Source organism: Mesoplodon bidens (genome assembly GCF_964165515.1).
Source record: "Mesoplodon bidens genome assembly, chromosome: 1".
Classification (NCBI taxonomy): Eukaryota; Metazoa; Chordata; class Mammalia; order Artiodactyla; family Ziphiidae; genus Mesoplodon; species Mesoplodon bidens.
The window spans coordinates 76,812,116-76,829,364 of record NC_138176.1 but is presented as its reverse complement, the minus strand read 5'-3'; the positions used below and the strand labels follow the sequence as shown (position 1 = coordinate 76,829,364).

General features: G+C 39.4%; 1 protein-coding gene across 2 annotated transcripts; it reads right to left on the bottom strand.

Annotated features, from left to right (window-relative positions):
* Positions 1-9,067: 9,067 nt before the first annotated feature.
* GAR1 (GAR1 ribonucleoprotein) lies at positions 9,068-16,011 on the bottom strand. 2 transcript variants are annotated; one of them, XM_081223796.1, is made up of 7 exons: positions 15,743-16,011; positions 15,189-15,402; positions 13,536-13,690; positions 13,005-13,064; positions 11,568-11,706; positions 9,750-9,821; positions 9,068-9,390 (listed from the first exon to the last, which is right to left on the bottom strand). In XM_081223796.1, the coding sequence occupies exons 2-7, from the start codon at positions 15,388-15,390 to the stop codon at positions 9,377-9,379; spliced, it is 642 nt and encodes a 213-aa protein (XP_081079922.1). In that variant the 5' UTR covers positions 15,391-15,402; positions 15,743-16,011; the 3' UTR covers positions 9,068-9,376. The 2 variants fall into 2 exon arrangements, with proteins under 2 accessions (XP_081079922.1, XP_081079923.1); XM_081223797.1 differs by lacking the exon at positions 11,568-11,706 and having other exon boundaries at positions 15,743-16,010.
* Between the last annotated feature and the right edge of the window lie 1,238 nt (positions 16,012-17,249).

Here is a 17,249-nt window from a genome sequence, read left to right as displayed (position 1 = left end):
TTTTTCCTTAACAACTTAAATCATTAGAGATAAGTAAAGATGTAATCTCCCCCATCCTTCCAAATTTTACTCCCTTAATGGTAATAGTATTGTTCGGTGTATATTCTGCTTTTCTTTGCTTATAGAAACATATATATATACAACTGTTTGAGGTTTCTTCCACTTTTTTTTTCATTCTTTTCAAAAAATGGGGAGCTATGTATATATAAAATCATTCTGTAATTTGTTTTCCCCTAAAGCCATACCATAAATTCCAGGTCAATAAAGCATGGATATAGCATGATCTACTTTACAATTCACCTCAGTTCATTTATTTACCCTACACTTTGATATGCACAAGTAGTTAATCTGGTAATAATCATAGCATGCACCAGCAAAGTATCTAGATTCAATAATTCATCTTGTAAAGTACTGGGCAATTCTAATATTCTGGATTATCTTGTTATAACTCCAAAAGTGGGTAACATAGTGGGTGACGATCTAATACGAACATTTATTGTTAGAATAATATATCCCTATACCTTTTTTCCTCATATTCTTTATGCCATGTAATATTATAAAAATCTGATTCTTCTCAATACTGAATTTCTAAAAATCAGTAACTTTACAGAAATGCTAGATGCACCAAAGTTAACAGTGTAAGCATATAACAGAACCACTAGAGGGCTATATTTACCCACTTAATTTAATTTTATAAATCTTAGAATGGCACAGCAACAAGGGACTGGATAATCCTTTTGCCTCAATTCTCAGTTATACACATATATAAACTGAAGAAGTTGAAATCAAGTTGGTCGATCTGTCCCAGATCCCATAGCTACTAGTACTCAAATTTGTATAAATGTAATGAAATATTCGTAACTGTATCTATACTAGTATTCCAATATCAAAGTATTTTCAAATGACCCTAAAGCAATGAACATAGTACCTAAGATGACCTCTCCCTGTTAAAAATCTATGGGTTGTTAGGTTTTAAGTCTTTTTTTTTTTTTGCATTCACCATTCACTCAAAATTTTTTGAGTTTACTTTGGTCCATACTCCCTTCCTTTTCTGTAATGGATTATGCCTCCTTAGTTTTAGTACCCATTTAAATTTTCCAGAAATAATTATTTCTAAGAACTGAAGAGGAGAGAGCGGTTCAAGATGGTGGAGTAAAAGGATGTGCGCTCACACCCTCTTGTGAGAGCACTGGAATCACAACTAACTGCTGAACGATCATTGACAGGAAGACACTGGAACTCACCAAATAAGATACCCCACATCCAAATACAAAGGAGAAGCCGCAGTGAGACGGTAGGAGGGGTACATTCACAATCAAATCAAATCCCATAACTGCCGGGTGGGTGACTCACAAACTGGAGAACACTTATACCACAGAAGTCCACCCACTGGAGTGAAGGTTCTGAGCCCCACATCAGGCTTCCCAACTTGGGGGCCAGGCAACGGGGGAGGAATTCCTAGAGAATCAGACTTTGAAGGCTAGCGGGATTTGATTGCAGGACTTCAACAGGACGGGGGGAAACAGAGACTGCACTCTTGGAAGGGCACACACAAAGCAGTGTGTGCATCGGGACCCAGGGGAAGGAGCAGTGACCCCATAGGAGACTGAACCAGACCTGCCTGCTAGTGTTGGAGGGTCTCCTGCAGAGGCGGGGGTGGCTGTGGCTCACCGTGGGGACAAGCACACTGGCAGCAGAAGTTCTGGGAAGTACTCCTTGCCGTGAGCCCTCCCAGAGTCCGCCATTAGCCCCACCAAACAGCAGGGTAGGTTCCAGTGCTGGGTTGCCTCAGGCCAAACAACCAACAGGGAGGGAACCCAGCCCCACTCATCAGCAGAGAAGCAGATTAAAGTTTTACTGAGCTCTGCACACCAGAGCAACACCCAGCTCTACCCACCACCAGTACCTACCATCAGGAAGCTTGCACAAGCCTCTTAGATAGCCTCATCCACCAGAGGGCAGAGAGCAGAAGCAAGATGAACTACAATTCTGCAGCCTGTGGAAGGAAAACCACACTCACAGAAAGACAGACAAAATGAAAAGGCAGAGGAATTTGTACCACATGAAGGAACAAGATAAAACCCCAGAAAAACAACTAAATGAAGTGGAGATAGGCAACCTTCCAGAAAAAGAATTCAGAATAGTAATAGTGAAGATGATCCAGAACCTTGGAAAAAGAATGGAGGCAAAGATCAAGAAGATGGAAGAAATGTTTAACAAAGACCTAGAAGAATTAAAGAACAAACACCTAGAAGAATTAAAGAACAAACATACAGAGATGAACAATATAATAACTGAAATGAAAAATACACTAGAAGGAATCAATAGCAGAATAACTGAGGCAAAAGAACAGATAAGTGACCTGGAAGACAGAATGGTGGAATTCACTGCCACAGAACAGAATAAAGAAAAAAGAATGAAAAGAAATGAAGACAGCCTAAGAGACCTCTCGGACAAGATTAACCACAACAACATTCGCATTATAGGGGACCCAGAAGTAGAAGAGAGAGAGGTAGGACCCGAGAAAATATTTGAAGAGATTATAGTTGAAATATTCCCTAATATAGGAGAGGAAATAGCCACCCAAGTCCAGGAAGTGCAGAGAGTCCCATACAGGAGAAACACAAGGAGAAACACACCGAGACACATAGTAATCAAATTGACAAAAACTAAAGACAAAGAAAAACTACTGAAAGCAACAAGGGAAAAATGACAAATAACATACAAGGGAACTCCCATAAGGTTAATAGCTGATTTCTCAGCAGAAACTCTATAAGTCAGAAGGGAGTGGCATGGTATATTTAAAGTGATGAAAGGGAAGAACCCACAACCAAGATTACTCTACCCAGCAAGGATCTCATTCAGATTCAACAGAGAAATCAAAAGTTTTACAGACAAGCAAAAGCTAAGAGAATTCAGCACCAACAAAGCAGTTCTACAAATGCTAAAGGAACTTCTCTAAAGGGGAAACACAAGAGAAGAAAAGAACCTACAAAAATAAACCCATAACAATTAAGAAAATGGTAATAGGAACATACATATTGATAATTACCTTCAACGTGAATGGATTAAATGCTCCAACCAAAAGACACAGGCTTGCTGAATGGATACAAAAACAAGACCCATATATATGCTGTCTTCAAGAGACCCACTTCAGACCTAGAGACACATACAGACTGAAAGTGAGGCAATGGAAAAAGATACTCCATGCAAATGGAAGTCAAAAGAAAGCTGGAGTAGCAATACTCATGTCAGATAAAATAGACTTTAAAATAAAGAATGTTACAAGAGGAAGGCCACTGCATAATGATGAAGGGATCAATCCAAGAAGAAGATATAACAATTATAAATATATATGCAACCAACATAGGAGCACCTCAATACATAAGGCAACTGCTAACAGCTATAAAAGAGGAAATCAACAGTAACACAATAATAGTGGGGGACTTTAACACCTCACTTACACCAACAGACAGATCATCCCAAATGAAAATAAATACGGAAATAGAAGCTTTAAATGACACAATAGACCAGACAGATTTAATTGATAATTATAGGACATTCCATCCAAATGCAGCAGGTTACACTTTCTTCTCAAGTGCACACGGAACATTCTCCAGGAGAGATCACAGCCTGGGTCACAAATCAAGCCTCGGTAAATTTAAGAAAACTGAAATCATATCAAGTATCTTTTCCAACCACAACGCTATGAGATTAGAAATCAATAACGGGAAAAAAACGTAAAAAACACAAACACATGGAGGCTAAACAATACACTACTAAGTAACCAAAAGATCACTGAGGAAATCAAAAAACACCTAGAGACAGATTACAATGAAAACATGACAATCTAAAACCTAAGGGATGCAGCAAAAGCTGTTCTAAGAGGGAAGTTTATAGCAATACAAGCCTACTTCAAGAAACAAGAAAAATCTCAGATAAACAATCTAAATTTATGCCTAAAGGAACTAGAGAAAGAAGAACAAACAAAACCCAAAGTTAGAAGGAAAGAAATCATAAAGATCAGAGCAGAAATAAATGAAATAGAAACAAAGAAAACAATAGCAAAGATCAATAAAACTAAAAGCTGGTTCTTTGAGAAGATAAACAAAATTGATAAACCATTAGCCAGACTCATCAAGAAAAAGAGGGAGAGGACTCAAATCAATAAAATTAGAAATGAAAAAGAAGAAGTTACAACAGACACCGCAGAAATACAAAGCATCCTAAGAGACTACTACAAGCAACTCTATGCCAATAAAATGGACAATCTGGAAGAAATGGACAAATTCTTAAAAAGGTATAACCTTCCAAGTCTGAACCAGGAAGAAGTAGCAAATATGAACAGACCAGTAACAAGCACTGAAATTGAAATTGTGATTTTAAATCTTCCAACAAACAAAAGTCCAGGACCAGATGGCTTCACAGGCAAATTCTATCAAACATTTAGAGAAGAGCTAACACCCATCCTTCTCAAACTCTTCCAAAAAATTTCAGAGGAAGGAACACTCCCAAACTCATTCTATGAGGCCACCATCACCCTGATACCAAAACCAGACAGATACTACTGAAAAGGAAAATTACAGACCAATTATCACTGATGAATATAGATGCAAAAATCTTCAAGAAAATACTAGCAAACGGAATCCAACAACACATTAAAAGGACCATACACCATGATCAAGTGGGATTTATCCCAGGGATGCAATGATTCTTCAATATACGCAAATCAACATGGTGTATCATATTGATACACCATATTAACAAATTGAAGAATAAAAACCATATGATCATCTCAATAGATATAGAAAAAGCTTTTGACAAAACTCAACACCCGTTTATAATAAAAACTCTCCAGATAGTGGGCATAGAGGGAACCTATCTCAACATAATAAAGGCCATATACAACAAACCCACAGCAAACATCATTCTCAATGGTGAAAATCTGAAAGAATTTCCTCTAAGATCAGGAACAAGACAAGTATGTCTACTCTCGCCACTATTGTTCAACATAGTTTTGGAAGTCCTAGCCACGGCAATCAGAGAAGAAAAAGAAATACAAATTGGAAAAGAAGTGAAACTGTCACTGTTTGCAGATGACATGATACTATACATAGAGAATCCTAAAGATTCCACCAGAAAACTACTAGAGCTAATTAATGAATCTGGTAAAGTTGCAGGATACAAAATTAATGCACAGAAATCTCTTGCATTCCTATACACTAATGATGAAAAATCTGAAAGAGAAATTATGGAAACACTCCCATTTACCATTGTAACAAAAAGAATAAAATACCTAGGAATAAACCTACCTAGGGAGACAAAAGACCTCTATGCAGAAAACTATAAGACACTGATGAAAGAAACTGAAGATGATACCAACAGATGGAGAGACATACAATGTTCTCGGATTGGAAGAATCAATACTGTGAAGATGACTATACTACCCAAAGCAATCTACAGATTCAATGCAATCCCTATCAAATTACCAACAGCATTTTTTTTTTTACAGAACTAGAACAAAAAATCTTAAAATTTGTATGGAGACACAAAAGACCCCAAATAGCCAAAGCAGCCCTGAGGGAAAAAAACGGAGCTGGAGGAATCAGAGTCCCTGACTTCAGACTGTATTACAAAGCTACAGAAATCAAGACAATATGGTACCGGAACAAAAACAGAAATGTAGATCAATGGAACAGGATAGAAACCCCAGAGATAAACCCACGCACTTATGGTCAACTAATCTATGACAAAGGAGGCAAGGATGTATAATGGAGAAAAGACAGTCTCTTCAATAAGTGGTGCTGTGAAAACTGGACAGCTACGTGTAAAAGAATGAAATTAGAACACTCGCTAACACCATACACAAAAATAAACTCAAAATGGATTAGAGACCTACATGTAAGACCGGACACTACAAAACTCTTAGAGGAAAACATAGGAAGAACACTCTGACATAAATCACAGCAAGATCTTTTTTGATCCACCTCCTCGAGTAATGGAAATAAAAACAAAAATAAACAAATGGGACCTAATGAAACTTAAAGGCTTTTGCAAAGCAAAGGAAACTACAAACAAGATGAAAAGACAACCCACAGAATGGGAGAAAATATTTGCAAACGAATCAACGGACATTAAAGGATTAATCTCCAAAATATATAAACAGCTCATGCAGCTCAATATTAAAGAAACAAACAACCCAATCAAAAAATGGGCAGAAGACCTAAATAGACATTTCTCCAAAGAAGACATACAGATGGCCAAGAAGCACATGAAAAGCTGCTCAACATCACTAATTATTAGAGAAATGCAAATCAAAACTACAATGAGGTTATCATCTCACACCAGTTAGAATGGGCATCATCAGAAAATCTACAGGCAACAAATGCTGGAAAGGTATGGAGAAAAGGGAACCCCCCTCTCGCACTGTTGGTGGGAATGTAAAATGATACAGCCACTATGAGAACAGTATGGAGGTTCCTTAAAAAATTAAAAATATAATTACCATATGACCCAGCAATCCCACTACTGGACATATACCCAGAGAAAACCATAATTCAAAAAGACGCATGCACCTCAGTGTTCATTGCAGCACTATTTTCAATAGCCAGGTCATGGAAGCAACCTAAATGCCCATCGACAGACGAATGGATAAAGAAGATGTGGTACATATATACAATGGAATATTACTCAGCCATAAAAAGGAACAAAATTGGGTCATTTGTAGAGACGTGGATGGATCTAGAGACTGTCATACAGAGTGAAGTCAGAAAAACAAGTATCGTATATTCACGCGTATATGTGGAACCTAGAAAAATGGTACAGATGAACCGGTTTGCAGGGCAGAAACAGAGACACAGATGTAGAGAAAAAACATATGGACACCAAGGTGGGAAAGCAGCAGTGGGGATGGTGGTGGTGGGATGAATTGGGAGATTGGGATTGATATATATACACTAATATGTATAAAATAGATAACTAATAAGAACCTGCTGTATAAAAAATGAATAAAATTCAGAAATTCAAAAAAAAAAAAGGAAGAAAAAATAATTCCAAAAATGGCCAGCTATTTGCTGTAGCTACAAGTTTTACAGATTATGAGTGTGGTAGATGCATTCAATGTACTTTTTAATGCTTCCTTCACGAGTGACATGGAAAAGCTATATTGGGATGAGGCTTAGAATACTAAGAAATATAATTATAAGCATGTCAAGTTTACACAGCTCATGATTCTTCAATTTCATAAACTTTAACTGACCTAAAGTCAGTCCTCCTTTCCTAACTCCTTTCAAATTTTCAGGAATGCCAGGAAATATTGCTTGTATTCCACTAAATCTTTTCAGTGCTATGGTAACAAGTACATTTTAGCATGATGCAAGCAGTCAGAATGTTATTTGGTTAACAACTCAAAAGATTTAATATGTGAATAATCATCAAAGTATCTTTTACAGTGGAGCTCAGTGATACCACAGTACCAAATGCATTAATGTTAGGCTCCCTAAACATATGAACTCAATTCAAAACCAAATACCCTGGGGAACTTCCCTGGCGGTCCAGGGGGCATGGGTTCAATCCCTGATCAGGGAACTAAGATCCCACATGCCATGCAGTGTGAAAAAAAAAAACAAAAAAAAACAAAAAACTAAATGACCCAAAGGAAACCCAGGAAGAAGTACTATAAGGAAGAAAAGAGAAAAAGAGTTTAAAGATAGCTAATGACCAAAAGATATACCTAAGGTAAAAGGTGAAATCTCAAGTGATTTGTCTACCAACATTACTTCCATCAGCCAGTTTAGACTTTTTAAATGTTAAAAAAAAAAAAGTGTAGGAATTTGAACTATTATTTGTCCTTGGGACAATACCAAGGACAAATAATTGATTGCTATGTATTTTACAGACCAAAAGTAAAAGCCCTGGCCCTACCTCTCACTCAAAGTTTCAACCCAAGTATTCTAAATCAAACAGTCTCCTTTCCCAAGTTGTAAAAGCATAACCGCTTCTTCTTGTGAAAAATTTTCAGCATATTTGTTCAACATATATACTTATGGCTTACATATTTATTCATCCTGCTGCAATTCCATTAATCAAAAAAGTTACATAAAACCCAGAATACTGATTTAGGCAGTATTAGGTGAAACATGCTAGAAAACTTAAAAGATATAGCAACCCCATTCCTTCAGAGAATGAACACATGTGAGGGGGGAAAATCAGTGGCAGGGAAAATTATCCTATATCACAGTATTCTAACTTGCTATCATGGTTATGTCTTGATATTACAATAGCAGTGAGGACCAAAACCAATTTCATTTGTAACGTCCCTACCCAGGAATCTGAACATGTAGCAGGCAATCAAATATTTATTTATGGTCAGTAACATCTTAAACCTTGAGTCCCTTAAAAAAAGGAAAATAAAAACATTCAGTAGGGCTTCCCTGGTGGCGCAGTGGTTGAGAGTCCGCCTGCCGATGCAGGGGACACGGGTTCGTGCCCCGGTCCGGGAAGATCCCACATGCCACAGAGCGGCTAGGCCCGTGAGCCACGGCCGCTGAGCCTGCGCGTCCGGAGCCTGTGCTCCACAACGGGAGAGGCCACAACAGTGAGAGGCCCACGTACCGCAAAAAAAAAAAAAAAAAAAAAAAAAAATTCAGTAAAACTTTCAACATTCCATCTATGTTGTATGAGAAAAATTAAACATTTCTTAAGAAATGTCATCAACTTCTAGTTCTCAACTTGAACAGAGCTGTTCCATCTATAATAGATTCATAACCAATACTAAAATTTTCTGATCAATTACTAATTACAATTAGAGCAGCTGCCTTACTAACTTTGATTTATGTACTAACACACAAAAGGGAAAATATAATAAAGTGTGCTGATGTTCTTATATACAAAGGCAAACATTTTGAAAGGGAGTGTTAATTTATAGAGAATGTTGAAGTACTGCTCTACTAGCCTATTTTTTTTAAAGATCAGTTATATATGCAAACACCTTTTTTTCTAACTTAAATCTACTGGGTTGTCCCTTTTAACTCAAAAATAGCTCTGGTTTAATAAACACAGCTCTAAATAACTTAAAGGAATAAAACACTTTATTTTAAAAATTCAAATACGCTTCAGATGAAAGCTGCCCCTTTACTGAACACCCACAAGTTCCAAGCATTGTACAAAACATTAAAGCGCTTGTTCATACTCTTTCAGAACAAAATTGCCTGTTCTGCCACATTTGTTTTTGCATGACGTTGACATTTTAGCTCCACTGTCATAAAATGACCAGCTCTTCAAGATTTGATCATGAAACGAGTTTCTGATCCATAGATGTAGATCATGAGGTTAATGCCGAAGTCAACTGGTGAAGTTTCTCTGTCAACTGTTACACTTAACGTCCTCTTCCTGATTAAGAGAAAATGAAAGTATTAAGGGTACAGAAAAATGAATATTTAGTAATACTATTACCCAAAACTCAAGTTTAAAATCAGCATTAGTTCTTGTAAGGTTTAGCAAAAGTATTTTACCAAATTTAACTGTCATTTGTATTACACTTTTTTGTTTTTCAAATTAATAATACAGCAAAGTAAAGTAGAAGTAGGTGAAAAAACTCAAAGGGAAAAGTGATATAAAATGAAACTATCTATTAGGCTAAAGCAAAGAACACCATGGTGTTCTATGTACTTGCTGGCAAACAGAAATAAAAGTTGGTAGACATTACCATTTCTAGAAATTCAGCCATTTAAAGTTTTTTTTCCACTCACCTCTAAAACCACCACCCCCTCTTCCTCCTCTGAAACCTCCACCTCCACTTCCTCTTCCACCTCTAAAACCACCTAAAAATAAAGGAAACATTCATTAACTGTAACCTATCATATTTTGATAAGCCTGTAAATATCAATATAATTCTTGCAGTTGTAATGAATATATATTCACATATTTTACCTTACAGAATTTTTAAAGATAAAAATGGAGAAACTGTCCAGCAGCAGGCTAAAATCCTAGGTTACAACTTTTTAAACAAGTTTTCTGTTTTAATAAATTAGAAAAGCTTGTTACTTTAAAGGTCAACTTAGCCCTACCATTAAATGCATGAGTACCTCAACTTTTGCTTATTATATATACTTTTTAAATTGTTTTTATCCTAAGAACAAAAGGTAGCAGGTATGGGTGGTTTAGCTCTGGGGATCCTACCATAAATACAATGTTTAAGGTCAATGGAGCTGCAAACAGATCAACACTGATGGTCACATGCTGATGAGCCTTGAAATTTAAAATTTTGAAAGCATTTTTTTCTATTATCCAACATGTTTGGCTTCCTATTGCAGTCCCTATTTTTACTCATTTTGGGGGCTAGCTTTGTAAAGAATGATGAAATATAAAAAGAAAAATTATAAAATGAGGAAACAAACACATAATTCCAAAATACTGATATAAAAAAATTAAGATTTTAAGAAAATATAGTTGTGAGTGCTTTAAAATGTCATATACGAGACTGAATATAGAATGGAAATGAGGGGATCTCCATTCATCAAATTCTTAAAGGGGTACTCCCAAAAATACTTAAAGATATATGTTAATATCTCTTAAGAGATTATCTCCAAGCTATTTGGACCCCAAAAAGGTATATTTAAGGAGTGAAGTGATAATTACATTGAGAGGCAAAAGTGAAAACAGAATTCTCTCTTTTCTGATCCTGTACCAGAAGCTGTCCAACCCCACTGTGCAGCTCCTCTTCCTCATCTCTTTGGCTCTGCCCATCACCCAGTCACCCACCCACCACACCACTTGCAGATCTAAGCATAGCCAATGCTGTATCCCACCTCATCCCCAGCCCTGCTCATTATCCAGCTGCCCAGAATGATGAATGTACCCAAGCTGTGGGGAAATACATATATCAAAATACTGAAATCAAAGCAATGAACTTATTGTAATACTCTTTGGCATGACATCAGAAGACATGGGTTTTATTTCTGAGCTGCCAATTGTTTGATTAGAGCAAATTAACTTTTGTAAGCCTGCATTTCCTCATGCATAAAAAAAGGATATCACCCACCTTCATAAGGTTTTGCTAAATATTAAAAGAATATACTTGGATGTTAAAAGAATATATGACCAGCTCTTGGCATATAATCACCACTCAATGATATTAACTAAAAATGTAAAATTCAATTAAGATAATACTATACGGGCTTCCCTGGTGGCGCAGTGGTTGAGAGTACGCCTGCCGATGCAGGGGACACGGGTTCGTGCCCCGGTCCGGGAAGATCCCACATGCCGCGGAGCGGCTGGGCCCGTGAGCCATGGCCGCTGAGCCTGCGCGTCCAGAGCCTGTGCTCCGCAACAGGAGAGGCCACAGCAGTGAGAGGCCCGCGTACCGCAAAAAAAAAAAAAAAGATAATACTATACTTTACAGAAACTAAGCATTACTACTATGGTAATGTGCCAAGATTGGAAGCAGCTTTATTAAAAAAGACAAATAACCATAAGGGAGGTCCGCCTCTATATAAAACTAAATTGTGCTTTACAAGTTGGCTGCGGCTTTGAAATCTCATTAGAAATCTCCCCCACAGGTAACTTACCACCCCTAGCACCTCTGCCACCTCCGCCTCTTCCTCCTCCTCGACCTCCCCTGCCACCGCCTCTGGGAGGCCCCTTCTCACCCGGAGGTCGAGGGAGAAACCTCTGCAACGGCAGCAGCTTATATGGGTCTATATAAAACTGCAAGTATAACAGAAATAATTAGTGTGATGCGTTTCTCACTCATTATGTCCAAAACTGAATTCATTATCTTCCCCTAATTCCCTTCTTCTCCAGTAATGCCCATTTCAGTGAATGGTGACACCATCCACAAAGCTGTTGCAATCAGACATCTGAAAGATGGTGATATTTTTTACTTGAACTTCAACAGCTAACCAATTACCAAGACCTATCGATTCTACTTCCTGTATCTCTCATAAAACCATCCACTTTTCTCCATTTCCACTCTTTCAGGACTAAAGCAACAGCATCCAACCTGGCCCCTTCACACACAGTACTGACCTCTTTCCAGGGTGCTCTTTTATTTTTCTAACACTCTCTTTTAAGTATAAATTTAACCGTATATATCCTGATAGTAAAAACAAAATGAAGACTAAAGTCTAAATTCTTTCCCATGACCTGAAGTCCTTAAGTAATCTACCCCCTGCCTACCTTGCTAGTCATTACTTCACAACTTTCCCCACCCCTCCTAAATGTTCTGTGTCCAAGCTCTACCTCTGCCTTTTTCAGATCCTTAAGGTGGCTTTACTGTCAGACTTGCACATGCTGTTTTCCTTACTTGAAATGCACTTCCTCCTCCTCTGTGACTAGAGCAGTGGTTCCCAAGTGCTAGCCTAACCTTCATCAAAGTCATCCAGAAGTTTCCTTTTAAAACCTGAATCCTCGTCCCTACCTAACACCTACTCGGTCAAACTTCTAGGAGTGGGACCTAGAAATACATCTTCTTAAAAGCTCCCCGAGGTAATTCTCACGTGCAACCAGGTTTGGGAGTCACCTGTGGTCCAACTTTCAGGTCTCCGCTTCAAACTCACATTCTCAGAAAGCCAATGCACTAAATTTGGTCTCACTACTAACATTCTCATACCAAAATGTATTACTCCTTTACAGCATATATCATAATGTTATTGAAATATCTGTGAAATCATTTAATATCTGATTTCTCCCAAATAATATAAGCTTTATAATTTAATATTATACTTAGAATGAAAGCTTTTCAATAAGATTTGTACATAAAATAAAAAATGTACTCCGGCAGTTACAGAATTGCTAATACGACCACAGATTACTTTCTGAAAACCTGAATTAAACACATTACTTTTAAAGATTAGTAAGTTCAATGTCTAAAGTACAGAACATCTCAGTTTAAGAGCCTCACTAGTGATACACTGAGGAAGTCTCAAGTGCCTTAAGTAAAACTGTCCTAAGGTAGGTCATTCGTTTACAAAACCAAGGATCTGGGTATCATAAACGTGACTCACCTTCTGCAGTTTTTTAAAGGAAGATGCCTTCATGTTCTCTGACAATTTAACTGAAAAATACTATTAATTTTATTAAGGAATAAGCAATTAATATCAAAGATAATCTTCTGAATTCACATGTAATTTTTTAAATAACAAGGTTAGAATATACAGAAATATTTAGGAAAAGTAAGAAATGAGTTTCCAAACAGAAGTGAAATTTTAATTTTTGTTTTAAAACTTCCAATTCCACCATCCTATTGCAGTGGCATCATCATATCCAAAGCAAAGTACCTCCTCCACCCTGTGGCACTGATCCAAGTGGCAATCATTTCTAAAACCTTCCAAAAAGGAAGTCACACTTATAAGGCCTATCTTTTCAATATATGTGAAAATACATCCCCCCTCTTGATTCTCCTTATGGTCCAATCTTAGCAATACTCCATCCACTTTAATGAAGCAGCAAGTTTAGTTTAATCAATACTTAACCCCAGAAAAAACAAACAGTAACCTTTTAATGAGATAGCTACATTTTCCAATTAAAAAGGATACAAAATCTCTAAGTTGTCCAAATATTTCATCTACTTTTCCAATTTGTTCTTTGTTTTCTAAATAAACTGGAGCATTGAAATAAGGCACCTTATTTTCATCTGTGGTACATTTACAAACTATGTCATCCTCACAGGGGTGCAGGAACTCTCCTAATACTGAAATAGGACATGAAAATGTTAAAATATAAAACAATTTCAAATGATACTGACCAACTTCTTCTGGAAGCCTTCCTCTTGGCTGCCTGGGATTTCACCATATCTGTTCTGAGGCAGAAAAGCTTTCCTGGGTTAGTATACCAACTCCACAAAATACTAGCTATGTGACCTGGGGTACAGGTCTCACCTTCTCTGTGCTTCAGTGTCTTCATCTTTAATGTAGGGCTAACAACAGTACTGACACCTAACATAGTATTGTGAAGATTAAGTGCAATAATAAATGTCAAGTGCTTAGAAAATGCCTGGCATACTGAGACCACTCAATCTACAATAACAGTTATTTTACATAATAACTATTATTATTTGATTAAACAACACTATGCCTCATTCTATTGTCTCTTCCTTCTCCCCATCCCTAAGTCTAAGTCAGTCTTTGTTGTTCTCTGGCCCTTTCTTCTTTTCTCCCCTTTCCTAAGTTCCTACTACCACCTCTTCACCAATGACTCTTTGATTTTTTCCAAGGAAGTCTGGAATCTCAAAACACCTACCTATATATCACAGTCACCCCAAACTAAAATACTCAGCATATTCCTGCAAAACCGACTCTCAATTCCTATCACCCAAGCTCAAAACCTGGAGCCTTTTATACCTAGTATTAGCCAAGTTCTACTGAGTCTGTTTCCACTGAAATATCTCTCCCATTGAGCCCTTCTTTTTTTCCTCACTTTCACCACGCTCTGATGTGTCATGCATGGACCGTTATGGGGCTAGGACCTTTGACTCTAGCCGTTGGCCTCTTCAAACCATTTTGCATACTGATCCATCCTACTCTTTATAGTAGACTCTGTTCATCCTTTCTCTTCTTTGATGTAGACTTCTACTGTCAAATCTCTGTCTCACTTTCCATGACTTCCATCCTACTTCTTTGGTAATTACTCCAAAACTCCTCTAATTAGGTCTTTTTCTTGACTCCCCCCCCCCCGTAGTTTCCCTTCTGAGCAAGTTTTTTTTACTCACTTCACTTAGTTATGAGTAGCAATTAAAAGCATGGGCTTTGGAGTCAGGAAACTTGGCTTTGTATCTCAAATACATCACTTACTGATCACTTCTCACTATGACCCTAGCAAAGAAACTTAACGCTGAATCAGTTTTCTTATCTGTAAAATGGGGACAGTAGGGGTAAATGCACAATATTACGTAGTTGTATCTCCCTTTCAGCCCAAACCCAAGTTCCATCTCCACGATGCATTCTAACTGTCCTTCAGCTTTTCTTATATCCCCCTTACTTCTACAGCACGATTATACGTCACTTTACAGCCTCTCCGGAGGCTTGACTCCCCAATCAAGCAGCAACCTCCGTAGGAGAGAGAGCTGCTGGATCTATCTTTCAGCACCCGACTCCCAGTCAAACTTACTAATAACACAAACCCACAACCTCCGTCCCTCGACCCCACTCCACCCTCGCCCCCCGGTGGGCCAAGCTTTGAAGCCTACTTACAAACTACTTGCTCTGGAGGTCCTTGGTCCTGGCCTTTGTTAAAACCTCCGCGGCCGCCCCCTCGTCCAAATCCTCCTCTGCCGCCGCCTCTGAAATTGCCGCCGCCTCCACCTCGGAAGTGGTGGTTGCTGCTGCCGCCGCCGCCGCGACCGAAGCCGCCACCTCGACTAAAGCCTCCGCGACCTCGGCCTCGAAAAGACATGCTCGCTCCCACCTGGTTAGAAAAACAGGGAGTGCCTTTCAGTCACTGTGGCCTCTGGGGGGCACCACCGAACCCCTCTGAGCCTCAGTCGGAATCCATAAAAGTAGACAACAATAATAATAGCAACCCTGCCACCTCACCCATGGCCAGGCGGCCAGAGACGAGCCCGAAGAGTGAGCGTCCCCTCCCCATAGCCCTGTGAGCGCCGACCATCCACTGACCAGCCCCGTCACCCCCGGTGAGTACTTCCTCCCCCAGCTGGCAGCAAGGTCTTCAGCCGCATTCCCCCACTCCCTCCGCTGGGTTCCACCTCCAGCATCCTCAGACCGCCCGGCCCCCTCCCGCCACTCACCGGCGCCACGTGCACCTCAGGCCCGGAGGCTCACACCCTCCCGTCCGGTACTTCCGCCGCACACGAGCCTCTTCGGCCACCGTACCGGCACAAAACGGAGGCGGAGAGGGAACCAACTAGGAACTCGAATAACTGGTTCAGAAAGCCAGCCAGTCACCCGCGGAATCAGGGACGCTGTCACCTGCCCGAAAAAGCCTTCAGCGATGGAAGGGTATCAATAATATCTAACGTCAACCGCTCCTTTACGACAGTTACGACTATTTGCCTACGGAGAGCGGAGGAAGTGACGTACAATAGCGGCGTCCTCTGCAGCGTGACGTTGCAGGAAGTGCCGCCCCGCGGCGTTGCCCTTGGCGATGGCTGGCGTCAGGGACCGCCCATCTCGTAGCGGATCGGCTTGTTCCTGGTGGCAGCTGAGTGGCCGTGCACCCTGTTCTCTCAGGCTGCGCTGCAGTCCCCTCTCTCGTCAGTTGGTTGCGGCTCCAGCAACTGTGCTGCCCGCGGCTCTGAGGACGTTTGAGCCGCGCTCTGCCGGGAGGTGGATCTGGCCGCGTCGGCACTTAGTGGAAGGGCTTGTCTGCGTTCTTTTGAGTCGCTTGTTTCTTCCGGATCTTTCGAAGTACGCGAGATTGTGGGCAGTACTGCGCCCGTCGTTTTGTACTATGGTTTCACGAAAGGAAGAAAAAAAAGTGTGTGTGCGTGTGTGTGTGTCCTTTTAAAGAAACTGTTACCTGACAGAAAGCCAGACCATGTTTTTGTCTTTTGTACCAGATAGTTTATTCCTTTGTCAAGTATGTTTTCAGCCCCTCACGACACTGTCTATACCATAAGACCCTCTCCCCTTCTGTCTTTAAGTCCTTGATATTTGACTTCAACTTCCGCTAAAACTTCTCTCCCAAAGAAGGCCAGCAACCCTCTACTTGTTAAATTTGGTTGCTCTCTTTTCACTCGAATCTTCTGAGATCTTACCTTGATATTTAACGCAGTCAACCGCCTCTTTGAAAGAGGGTGGGGATTGGTACCTTTTTTAGAGGGTTATTTTCATATTGGAAGAACTTCGTAAACTTAACGATGGAAATATTAGGAATCACAGTATGTCTTCTACACTAAAGTGTAAGCTTCTTGAAAAAGCATCAGTCATATAGATTAAAAAATTTTGGTAAATGAACTTTTATTCAGATTTGATAAATGTACTTTAAATTCTATACATCATACAGAGGTAGAATTATTCATAACTGCCCTGCTCTATTTTACTCTGTTTACGTTCAATGTTTTATCTCCATTTGGTGTCCCAGTATTATCCTCAACTCAGTGTGATGAAACCATTGAACTTTTATGGGACCTTCAAGATTACGTGGTGCCCCTTTATCTTACATGTAAGGAACTGACACAGAGAAGCGAAGTAACTTCCCCAGCTAGTTAGAGGGACAAAGTGGAACCATGGATTCTCACAGCCCTCAGTCCTTTGCTGTACCACCACCCCCAGTCTCAGTCCTTGCTCTCTCCA